The sequence below is a fragment of the Episyrphus balteatus genome, chromosome 4 (genome assembly GCF_945859705.1).
Source record: "Episyrphus balteatus chromosome 4, idEpiBalt1.1, whole genome shotgun sequence".
Classification (NCBI taxonomy): domain Eukaryota; kingdom Metazoa; phylum Arthropoda; class Insecta; order Diptera; family Syrphidae; genus Episyrphus; species Episyrphus balteatus.
This window is the reverse complement of record NC_079137.1, coordinates 1,533,022-1,546,071: the sequence shown is the minus strand read 5'-3', so window position 1 is coordinate 1,546,071 and position 13,050 is coordinate 1,533,022. Positions and strand designations below refer to the sequence as shown.

Here is a 13,050-nt window from a genome sequence, read left to right as displayed (position 1 = left end):
ACTATACTTGTAGTACACTGACACCTCCCAATGGAACAAGGCTATTGGGAATTGCCAAGTCCTTGTAAGTTTCCACTTCTAATATATTTCGACAATAGGAAATCGGCCTTATCACGAATTCCTTTCGTATCGGAAAATTTTTACGATTCTCGATAATACAATCACAAAATCCGATCGCGGTGACGATTTGTATGAAATTTCCCATTACGAGTGGGTTTTGCAAGTGTTTTTTCGGCAATCGTAGCAAATTTTCGATACGAACGCAATTCGTGATAAACCCGAATAATTGACTGAAAGAAGAATTTCGATATTGGATATCATAAACAACATTCCGTAAAAATGTCTATTTTGGATATATTGAGCATTATAACACTTAATATTTCATAAATGTTAATTATATAAATAATACGTTTTTAGTATTTGTTTTGAATTGACGTTAAAAAAAAAACTTTTCTTGCAGAGAAATTTTCATGTGTCCCACCCGTGACAAAAAGGTTTACGACCCGTGATATTAATAACTCATTTGTTGTATACAAATAAAAATAATCATTTGTATGTTAATTGCTGTTTTTTTTTTTAATAGAATAGGTATACGAATGCTTTGTGTAGAAAAGAATTTAAAATAATGTAGCATAAGAACATGCTCTGGTTCAAAACAACTTTTATTTGTGTGTCCAACCCGTATTTTTACAAAATAATTTAATAATTTTTCTTTTCACAGTTTAATTAACTAACAAATTCTGCTTTTGGTTTTATAAAAGTCTACATAATGTTAAGCAAGGGAACCAATAAGTTTATTGTCCAAGAGTCCCATCCGTGACGATAAATACCACATATACATATAATAATCCATTGAAACTACAACTACAAACAGGTTGCAATTTATAATTGCAATATTGCATTTACTTTATTTCTTTATTTAAAGTCCTAAAATTTGTACACTTTAATCGCTCCTGAGCCTCGTTTTGAAAAAAAAGGCATTTTTCTAAGCAAATTATTTCAATTTTTGATAAAAATGCGCGTTCAACGTCAATAAAGTTGAGTCTGGGATTTTTAAATTAATGCTGACTTTGAACTCTTTCATAGTGTTACCTAAATTTCCATCTTTTACTCAAAAACTCTTCACTTTTTTTTCAATTTTAGCGCTGATTTATAGAAATCACTCAATCCTTTCTCAAAATATTATCGAAAAAGCATGTTTTATTCTGAGGGAAGACTGATCCAGCTGCCAAGTGGTTCTCTAACAAATGAACGAAGAGACTGATGTTCTGACTGATAATTTTTTCGTTTTGCTGTCATATGTCTGTCTCCTGGTTCTAAGCTACCTCACTTCCAATTTTCTTGATTTATATTATTCTACCTTATCAACAAATTTTATCGCAGAGTTGCATCTTTATTTTATGTTTTTTTTTTTTATAAATAATCATACATTTTTAAGTACGAAAACCACATTCCAGTCAGACTTTCCAACCTACCTCAATATTTTTCTATCAATCATTTTGCTCATCCAACATTTATTTATTTCTCACTCATAAGAAGAAAATAATAATCTTAAAAAATCAATAAACAATCCACATTGCGATCGATTGGGATTGTTCGTTGTACGATTTCGCACCATTCAAGGCCTAAAAATGGATGGAAAAATATTTCAATCCAAGGTAATACCAGTCAGTACGAACAACTGTACATACTCATATAGGAAAAGTGTGCCACAAATGAGTACAAAAATAAACATTAACCAAGTAGAAAGAAAAAACATAATAAATCAATGAGAATAATAAATGCGCGTATATGAACTTTTTAAATCTTTCACGCAAACTGCATGTTCATTCAATCGTAAATGATCCAAATACAATATTTATATAACATTCAACGAAGAAAACTAAACCATTTTTTTTATTTAATTTTCAGAATCGTTTTCTACCTCCAGTTCCGCCAAAACCACCAAAACGTGGCATTCTCAAAGGATCCCGTGGCAGCATTCAAGAAGAATTCCCACAAAATCCCTCGCCAGACTCACGACAACTCCTCATGCGAAATACTATACAAAATGAATCCATTGCATTCGATTCAATGGATCATCAACATCGCTCTGGCAATCCTGCCTACACTTCAGCCGAATCACTACGCAGCGATATCGGCCCGAGTACAGCTCTAGGTCCATCAAACTATTATTCCCATCACAACACTGCCGGAGGTGGCGGCTATAGCATGTCGTCACCACGTTTGGGCACACAATCCCCATTGAGTAATCTGCATGTGATGACATCGCCATCACCAAGTGCCGAGAGTCTCACTGATACAACAAATTCTTCATTTGCCACACCTCCGTTCTCGCTGAGTCCAATTGGTGAATCGCAAGGCACCGAACGATGGTCCCGCGTGCATACATTCGAAGACATCGATTTACCATTGCCACCGATTACACTAGTCAAACTACCGCCACCGCGGGAGTTTGTCATCAAAAGACAGAAATCGCCACGAAATGATTTCGGGTTTAGTTTGCGCAAGGCAATGTGTCTGGATCGGAGTGAATGCCTGACGGCACCTGTATTCAAGCCGGTAATATTTGCTGAACCGGGTGCTGGTGGTGGTGCTACAGGTTTGCTGCCAGGCGACAGGTTGCTCAAAGTAAATGGCACTACTGTAAGTGAATTGACACGAGAAACAATTATCGAGATGATTAGGAATAGTGGGGATCAAGTAACTGTTGAGGTAAGTTTAACAGTCTCTTTGGAATCATTTATGGTTGTAACTTCTTTTTTGTTGTTGTTTTATTCATATTACAGGTGCAACCAGTTTCAGAATTGGTTGAGTTAAGTCGTCGATGTATGATTAGTCCAACCGAACCCGATGAAGTTGATCGTAAAGTTGTTAAAGTCGATTGCAATACATTGAAGAGAAGTGCTTCCAAACGTTTTAAACAACAGGTGAGTGCATAATAAGCTTTGGAACTATATTTTATTTCTATAAATAGATTTAAGAGGCCAAGAGTGCCATTAGTTTGGTCGGATCTCGTACGATAAACTGAGAGACAGGAAATGTTGTATTTTATTTAATTTTTTAAAAAGCCTTTACAACAACCAAATTGTGTTAGCCTATAAGTATGCAACGATTATTTGAATTTTATTGCCAGAGCTTCTCAAAGACTTCAACGTTCACCCGAGAAGCGGTTGGGTTTTTGAATTTGGATTTAAAATAAAGAAATGATTTTAACTCATGCATTCTTAGGGCAAAAACGTTTTCACTTTTGGGATCCTCATGTGTTCAGGAAATATTAAAAGGATTTTTGTTGAAACCCTCATTCTATGGTCGGTTCTTACAATTTTATCAAGAATTTGTCCTCTTTTTCTCACATCTTTTTGAGTTTTTTGGGAGACAAAATTATTTTCAAACAAAATCATTCGAGAGTTTTTAAAACCAATCTAATAAGATTAAACACTACCACTCAATAAAATAGTTTCATTACGCAAGTCAATCACTGCATTGTAGGTTTGTTTAAATACAAAAATCAATTAAATAAAAAAAGTGCGGAAATTATGTATGTGTTTTCAGAATAAACAGTTAATGTTCAAACAAGGTTATTTGCTGTCTGGAAGGTATTGCGCGAGTAGGTTTCTTTAAGTGTAGGCGGATTTAACTTGTAACTATGAAGGTTTTGTTTTGTTTTATTTTTATTATTTTTTTTTACAGAATTTTTCTTTTAAATTATTATAAATGATTAATTATATTGTCGTTGTTTTATGCAAATTGTGATTGGTTTTTTAGATAACGAAAGAGACAATTTATTCAAATTAAATACATGTAAAACGTAAATAGAAATAATCAAATGACACAAATGTTGAAATTATTAGCATTCTAATTAGTTGCAGACTGCTGCAAAGTTGTATATAAAGTTGTTTTTCTTAATTAATTTTTTTTTTATTTAATTGACTTTCTAAGGAAAATATAATTATTGCATAATGTTCATGCAGTTTAATGAATGATTTCTATGTATTTGTCACTTTTATTTTTTAAACAAATTACTGGCTGAGAATTATAAAGTTGTATTTTTAATGGGAAATCTGACAAACATTCCTATAATTTTAAGCAGAAAACTGTTTTTTCTAAAAAGCTTTTGCTTGAGACGTGAAAGGTTTTTCTTTATACTATTCAATCCTAAGCGCGCTGCCTCGTTTGAACTAGACCTAAAGTTCTTTCATTTGAAGCGGGTAAGAGTGAGTTTCGAACATCAGTAAATGACACTCAAATATGCTGCAAATAATTAGCACCGATTTATCTTTCCTTCTATGTGGTGTTAACTATTAAAATGGCTGTAAGGCGATTTTCCATGTTAGCTCGAACCTTGAAAATGATATTTTTAGACTCTTATATTTGGAACATTCTTGTTTGTCCATAAGGGTGTAATGGCAGGGGGTACATTTGAAAGGGGTGAAAGAATCGACACAAGGCCATCATTCGATGTAAGTAAGAATTATGCATTCTCCTTGGGCAACAAAGATTATGTCAAAACAAACGTGCGCCTGATCTATAAAATGTTGCTCATTTACTGGCACAGGATATCGCTTGGTTTTCGAAGCGATTTTTTGGGTTTGACGTTTGGTGATTTTCGACTGGCATAATTTGGATTTCGTAAAGCAAGCACTTAGTCTTCCGTTTGAGGAGTTTTGAATCCATCTGTTGTACAAAAGCAACAGTGTTCCCTAGAGAAATCTCCAATAAGTTGTCATTTGTAGAATTAATATTTATCCAAAGATAAGTTAAGTTCCTCGAAATCGCTGTTGTTTGTTTATTGATTGCATGATCTTCGTTTTGTCTTCATGTAAACCCGTCTTTTTTCGGTGAAAAAAAGGAAACTCTATTGCACCTTTTTCTCATTAATTCAAAATTTATTTTGATAGAAGCTCGTTATAAAGTATATTCATTAATGAACCAAATCGAGGACGGCAGGCGCGTTGCTGCTTGACAACCAATTGCTTTATATCAGTATCCGAAGCTTAATTGCCAAATCAAAATGTGAATTATTTTGAATCATTTTTAACGGTCGAATGATTTCAACTCTCTTATGATAAATCTTCAATTTATTTCTACCAGCATTTCTTCCGTATGAATAGCTTCAAAAAAACTAATCTATATATTTTCTAACTACATAAATCAATTTTTGTGGCGATGTCAACTATCAATCAATTGAATTTCTAATCGAACTTAATTCAATAAAGCAACAACACTCACAACAAAACTCGAATACAATGTTGCAAAGTTTGTTTCGTGTCATTCATCATAAATCATAGAAAACAAATCAAATGCATAAGATTAAATTTAAAACAAAACAAAAAAAAAAAAATAAAAGAAGAAAAAATTGTTTTGTTTTTCTTTTCTAAACCAAAGATCCATAGCGTCAATAACAATAACAAGAAAACAAAACAAAATTAATACAATCATAAATTATTGTGGAACTAAAAATCGTGATTTGCTACTTTTTGTCACAAAAATCTAAACATGTCGTACCAAACAAAAAATATTCAAACAAAGTTCTAACGTGGAATAGGATGAATGTCTAGTATGAAGGAGTCTCAGTTTGTAAGGTTTTATTTTATACAGTGGGAATCAATCTAAATTCTTTCGACAAAAATCAAAAGTCATAATTATTATTCTTGAAAACAAATATATTTTTGAAGCTTATTTAAGGCGCCACTAAAATTGAAAGTTCTCAATACAAAATTTGACAGTGCATACTTCATTCTATCACATTTCTGTTTGAGGTTATGAACACATTTTGTACGTTCTATTTGACTCAAAATATGAAAAACATGATATTTGAAAAAAAAGGATGTGGTTTTTTTTTTCTTCTGGAATGAAAACGTGATTCGATCCACATTTTTTTAAGTTTTTAATTTTAAGACATATCATCAACAAATTAGAAGAAAAAATACACATTGTCCCACTGTAAAGACAAATTATATAAATAAAACCTCTAATTTTAAAATGATAAAAATTAGTTAGCTCACAAATATTAACAACACCCATAAATACTATTTTACCATTTTCTGCAATTTTTGTTTCAATTCTTGTGGGTATGTGTGTTTTTTATTTGAATTGTCACATCCATCGATCTTAAAAAAATCAACAAGAAAACCAATTGCCAACAATTTCTGGCACGTGGGTATTTTTTCTTCTAGGTATATTTTTACAATTTTACCGTGTTGTTGGTCGTCGTCGCCATCGTCATTCAGATTCAAAGTTCCAGTTCGACCACTTTGAAAGAAATCTTGAAATGCATGCATTTCCAGCTTAAGTAATCGTTACATAGATAATATGTATGACAAGAAGTAGTAGTACCTATCTATCTACCTACAGCAGCGCGCTAATACAGTGTACAGTAGGCGGACTAGAAATATCATAGAAGAAAAAAAAAACAAACGTTGACGGATGCCAAAAACTCAAATGGCTGACTAAGTAATTTTTATTTTTCTATTTTTTTTTTGTTCAATTTCATGAAGCGGAAATGCATCTATATTTGCCACCGATTGAATGCAAAAAAATTGTTGTTTTGTGGTTACATTCATTTGACAATTCAATTTGACAATTAGTTTCAATCATCGATAAAATGGAAACCGCAAAAGACACCTTCACATTATTTTTGAAGAGTTTGTAGTTTTTTTTTGTTCTTTTTGTTTTGTTTTACTTTTATGGCTGATTGAAAGATAAAATGGATTTACCAAGATTTGTAGATGGGGTCAATAGTTTGGTACCAATGCCAAGAAGGTGAATCAACTATTGAATGAAGAGCTAACTCAAAGACCTCATGAATTCATATTGTTATTCACCTTCTGTGGTCTTAAGAATACTGCTCATTCAGGAATTTTCTTGACGACTAAACGGTTTGGGGTCAAAACTCAAACAATTTTTTTTTGCAGAGTTCTGTAAAATGTACTGCTTATTTGATTATTTACTTACTTTGAAATTTTGAAAAGCAGAATTTTAAATAGCGAAATTTTGAAAAACAATAGAAAAAAGGCAGAATTTTGAAAAACTGAATTTTCGTTAAAAAGGCAGAAATTTTACCTAATTAGAGTAGCGAAATTAAGTGATCCAGAAGTTTCCAGGAAATAGGAAAGTGGGCCACATAAAAATCTTTTAAACTCAAAAGGGAAGTCAACTTAAGTGCTGGTATTATAAAAAAGATCCTAACATAGGAGTCTGCTTGGCTACTGAATATATCTAAAGTGGAACTGTTCCGAAAAAAAAAAAAACAATTTTTATTAAAATAAAGAAGGAAATGTATATTTTCATTTAAAAATTATGTAGTTGCAATTCAATCTAAGAATCTATCAGGACGTAGTCTCAAAAAAAAAAAAAAAAATGGAACTCTGTGAAAGGTTAACCCGAAAAACTTTCTGGGGCTTTACTTTTATCGAAGCCGCTGCAAAAATGTTGACTTAACAGTCTTTTTATTTGTGTTTTACATATTTCGTCGCCGTAATGACAAATAACACCAACAAAAAAGAAAATTTTATAGAAAAATTATTCTTTTTGTCAGCACAATAACAAAGATGAACCACTGTGTTATGTTTCGGTCAAGTTTAAGTTTAGTTCAAAAACGTTGGCTAATGACTTTCAGTGCTGATGTACCTCTTAATTTAATTTTTTTTTAAAGGTCAGTTGTGACTAATTGATTTGAACCGTTTGTAAGCTTTGAGATGTTAAAAACGCAAACAAAGTAAATAACAAAAATGGTACGGAAAATGGTACCAAAAATGGTATTCGATTTCTTGGATCAATTTAACCAAGATGTGTAACGAATTACAACCGGGCACTAAAACTTGTAAATTAATTGATTAACTTTTCTCCTATTATCACCTAAAGCTTCCACTTTAAAGTTTTAAATTAGTTGAGATATACATATAAAATTAAATTATGGACAATGATTTTTCTAAATTAAATGTATATTTTTTTTTTTGTAAAATGGCGTCCAATAATAATTAATCTAGACCAAATTTCAAATACGTCTCTTTATTAATCATAAATCGCCACCGCCGAATGAAAAGATATTATCGATAAGATCTTAAATGAGAATTCCTTTCAAGTCAAAAACCGACCGACAATGGAGGCTGATGGCGATGAAATGGTCACGTTCATATATAAATTGATGGGTGTGCATGTGCAATGTGTCCGTCAGAGTTAGTTGTTTAATAGTTGTGTTATTAACCTGCCTATGACTGACTATGATATCTCGGTTTGAAGTGCAATCAATCCACCCTTTGCATGTTCGCACAAAATCAGGCCGCAAGATAGGACAACATAATAGCCTCGAGGCTTTATTTTGTGTTTAGAGCTTGAATATACTTATATAAGTCAAACCTCAAATCAATGGAAAACTATAAGTATGAGATCAGTCTGCAGTGCAGCAGTTGTTATGGGTTATAATTACTCCCAGCCCAAGTTTTTTTCTGGTGACAAGTTACTCCTTCATGGTTAGTTTTTTTTTTTTTTTTGTAAATTTTTGCTTGTTAACAAGATGAAGCAAACACAAAAAATAAGAATCAATTTTTTAAAATGTCAACACCCAGATCACAATATTTTTATATTCTTTGTAAATTTTCCATCAATCTTTGCCTAGCCTTTTTGGCAAAAGGAGTTAAATCAATTTTTTTTTCGTTTTCTATTTTTGTGGTAGTAGGTGCTAACAAGAATCAGTCAAGTTGCGAATAAAATACCTTACAAAACATGCAATCCAGCAAAAGCTTGTTGCAGGTTCAATAGTTTTGTATAACTAGAAGTATACACAAGTGCGGTTTAATATTCAAAAAAAACTTAAAGACAATAGAAATAAGACACAAACAAAATTGAGGTTGAGGAATTTCATGTGTCTCAATTGATCGCAGATTGGGAATTCAGTGTGTAGGTGGTAATGTTTTTTTTTTCTCTTAACTTCCAATAGGTAGTACAAAATGATGGAAAATATCAAGACACGAAGTATAATTGACTAAGTTGTATTTTCTTGCTTGAAAATGTCGGAAAAGAGTCGAATACAAATATTTCCTAAAAAGTGGTTAATATATTTTATAGTTTCTTAACTTTTAGCACTTATCAATATTTTTACCCAGTTTTGAAGCAATCCCACTTCTGATAAAAAAAAACTCATTTTTCGTTGAAAAAACTTGATTATAGTTGAAAAAACTCGTTTTTGATTGAAAAAACTTGTTTTTGGTTAAAAAATTTCTCGAAATTTTGTTAATTTTTCGGATAAATTTCCCGACGTCAACGTTAGAGTAGAAATGATACAAATTTACTGGTATTTTTCGATTTGGAGTCCTTCCCGATTAAATATTACTTCGAGCTTTCATTCAATAAACCCAAATAGAATTTTCGAAACTCTAATCATACATTTTTTTTTCAAATCCAATACCTTTCCATTATAACAAGTAATGTTACAAAAAAACTGACAATGACAATGTGTTGTTACAAGTTACAACACCCACAGGTGGTAGTAGGTACCTAAAGTATAAGTCTGATGTCGTTTGAAATGTAATTCTGGGATAGGCGTTTGTTTTGTTTTGGGTTTGGTTTGCGTGTTTGCAAGTGCTGCTGCTGGGACTGGCGTTAGTTGAAATATATTGTATAGTCTAGTGCGAAATTCCTTAAACATATTGTTTTAATTTCATATACAGCAATAGTCGTAAATCAATCAGTTGCATGCAAGACAGGAGTGATGGGTTTAGTTTCTGGAGACCTTGAAATGATATCTTTAACTTGTAACGGTGAAAGATTTAGCAATTAAAAAACCCAAACAGCTCGAAACAAAATCAAAACATAATTAGACCAGGGGCCTATTTCTCGATGAGCTACATCAACTACATCAGCTACATCAACGACTTCAATCTTCAATATCTCCGTCCCATCGGGCCTCTCGGATAAAATTTTAGTGTTTTTGAAATATTCCCACCACAAACAATATTTCCAAATATTAAATGGAGCTTTACTTTTAGTTTTAAGGGGTTGCGATGTAGTAAATGTAGCTGATGTAGCTTGTCGAGAAACAGCCCCCAGTGCCCAATCCGGTTTTCAGAGGCAAAAGTTGAAAAAATTATTAGCAGCATAAGGGTGGTGGAAAATTTTATAATAAATGGTATATGAAAGGGGAAAAATAAATTGTCCACAAACAAATTGGGGGAAAGGAGGTGGGCGGTCGAAAATTGGGGTGGGTGTCAAAAATCTTGGTTTCTCACGATTTCTGTCAAAAGTACACCTCCTATCGAAAAAAGTTGAATCCAAAAGTTGTAGATAATAAAAAGGTCTCGACTTTTACTCAAACCATATTATCTATATAACCTCGAAAATATTGAGAATTTAATTTGAAAAAAATAAATAGCCTATTTTTCAATCAAAAAAGTTACCAAAAAAATTTTTGATTTTTGAAAAGATTGGAATGCCATTATTTAGATTAAAACCTTTTTATTAAGACTATGTAGAAAATATTGAGATAAATTTAAAAAAAAATCGATTTTAACAACGAGAAATATTTTTCCATAGAAACCAAATTATTTTTTTCAAATTTATGGTATTTGATCTTCTAAATTTGAATCTAGCATTAGAATGATTTTAATTGCATTTGCCCTTTTTTTCTTTATAATTAAGTAACGTAACGTGCCGTAAATTAAGGTAACGTAACGTAGAATCATAATGTTACGTTACGTAAACACAATTCAATAATGCGATGAATTGTAACATAACGTTTTACATGCACAAACATTAATTCATGACAAAACATAAGTTAGTTGATAATTTACGTAATGCAACGGGACTAAATCTAATCTAACAAAACCTATAAACTTAGTACCCGATGCTGGAACTTAACTTTTGTGATATAAAGCTAACGAGGTTTTTTAGTTAAATTCAGGAGAGCTTCATATAAACCACACTTAAGATGCATAAAAGCGTAGTTCGCCACCTGTTAATTGAGAATTGGTGTTTGGGAGGTCTGACAACGTCTACATAAGTCCGAACGAAATATAATTTTGGACGTGTTTGTAAATAAAATACATATAATCAAAACAATCCCAATTTGATTCCCCCTTTTCCTCTCGACAAAATATGTCGTCCATAGTTTTTTGAAAAAAAAAAAAAAAAGAAAATTGAGTTCATACACAATTTGTATGTGCAACACGCTATTCAACCGCAACAAACCACCGTTTAGTAAACTTGCTGTCATCCCAACTACAAAACTAATAAAGTAATAATAGTACAATATGTTTGCGTTGTGGTGTTGGTGAATTAGAATTAGATTTTGTGCGTCCGCCCGCCGCTTGACGTCGAGAGTCGGTCGCCTGGGGCTCGGGTCAAGACGTTCGGGAACAAAACCGATTGACGTTTATAGCTACGTGCAATGTTCATTGGCTATGAATAGCGTTTATAATTATTACATGAATTGTTTTCCCACAATTATTGCCCCAGCTACCACAGACAAGAGACACAACCAACTAACCACCACCGCACGCAGAACCTAACACAAAATGCTTGATTAAACTTCCTGTCTGTCAATCTATCTCCTTCTTTCTGGGATAGACACACTAAGTTGGACAGCGTAGTTCTGTTTACATAGTTTTTTCATGTCTTTCTTGATTGGAGGTGGACGACGATGACTACACAACGAAAGCAATGCTCTATGCTCTGCTCAATGCTCAGTGAAGTAACTATTACCCAAGAACCTAAATAGAGTCATTGTTAGGAAACACACTCACATAATTATAGCTTGTTTACATGCATCACCAAAGAACGAATCCCATCCCGTGTTATAGCTGCCGCTTGCCGCTATTCGCGCATATAAAGAATACAGATAAAAACTTTGTTGTCCCGTGTAGATTTGAACTAATTTTAAAAGAAAACGAAACGAAATAAAAAACATCACGTTCGGGTTCAATGAGTTCGAATCTGACGGACCGACGACGACGAGCCAAGACTCATTGCGTTACATATGCGGAATTATTAAATGCGGCATAATATGAATGTTTAAATAATAAAAAAGCGTAATCTTTTACTCGCTCTGATATGTCGTAATAATACGCCAATCGAAAATTCATTTCTCACTCATTGCAACTGGGCTGAATGGTCCGTTGTATATGTGAACTTGTGGGCATGTTGTTTAGTGTGGTCGCTGCTGCTGTGCTTGTAACGCAACTGGACACACGCATATTAATTAAGATTGACTTGATATAAATTTGCATCGTGCACAATTTTTAATTTTATGACAAGCACAAGACTGGTTGGGTGGTATCGTTACGATTTGAACAGCCCCAGCCCAGCCCAGTATTTACACGGATAATGTGGCTTTGTTCCAAAAAGGATGCAATCATTTTTTTTTTTTTGTTGCAACTTGTAAGTTATAAAATTAATGTCAATTTATTTGATGTCTTTTGATTGAGGGTTTTTCGTTTTTTTGTGTTATTGACACCGAGTAAATGTCAGGATCTCCAACGAAGGGTTAGAAAAACCACCAAGCTTATTTTTTTGAATGGTTCAACTGAGAGTTCCCTTATTTATATTTTTTTATGTGAAGCTGTATATTTTTTTTTCGTTTTTCATAGTTAAAAAAAAAGCTTAATTTATTTTTAAATTTTGTATTCTTATTTAAAGAATTTTTTTTTTCATTTATTTATTCATATTCAAAAAATGGTGCGATTATTGGTTATTTATTTTATTTCGGTTTGGATGTGTTGCCACCTAAGCCAAAGTTGTAATTCACATAATTTGCACGTTATCTACGTGCACTGTGGCGTATAGGGTAAGGTGGTATAAGAGTGCGCATTTTAGACAAAATACCAAATAAAACAATAACAAAAAGAATTTAACTACTTTTTTTATATATAGTTTTTAGTTTATAATCAAAGCAACGAAAAAAACTTAAAACTGGTAACAAAAATGTATTAATTCAAAAGTTATATACAAAATACCACATTAGGAAATTTGCGCACTCTTATACATCCTATTGTGTAAGAGTGCGCGGCTTAGTTTGTAAGAGTGCGCAGCTGTGCACAGGTGTAAGTTCGCACA

At 32.5% G+C, this 13,050-nt stretch overlaps 1 protein-coding gene across 2 annotated transcripts in view; it reads left to right on the top strand.

The window, feature by feature from the left end:
- The window catches only part of LOC129917785 (unconventional myosin-XVIIIa), a 154,438-nt gene that overhangs the window by 34,184 nt on the left and 107,204 nt on the right, over window positions 1–13,050 (top strand). For both annotated transcript variants that reach the window (XM_055997931.1, XM_055997928.1), the window contains 2 exons: window positions 1,912–2,715; window positions 2,790–2,930. In XM_055997931.1, the coding sequence (XP_055853906.1) occupies window positions 1,912–2,715; window positions 2,790–2,930 (945 nt within the window). The remainder of the gene's footprint in view (window positions 1–1,911; window positions 2,716–2,789; window positions 2,931–13,050) is intronic.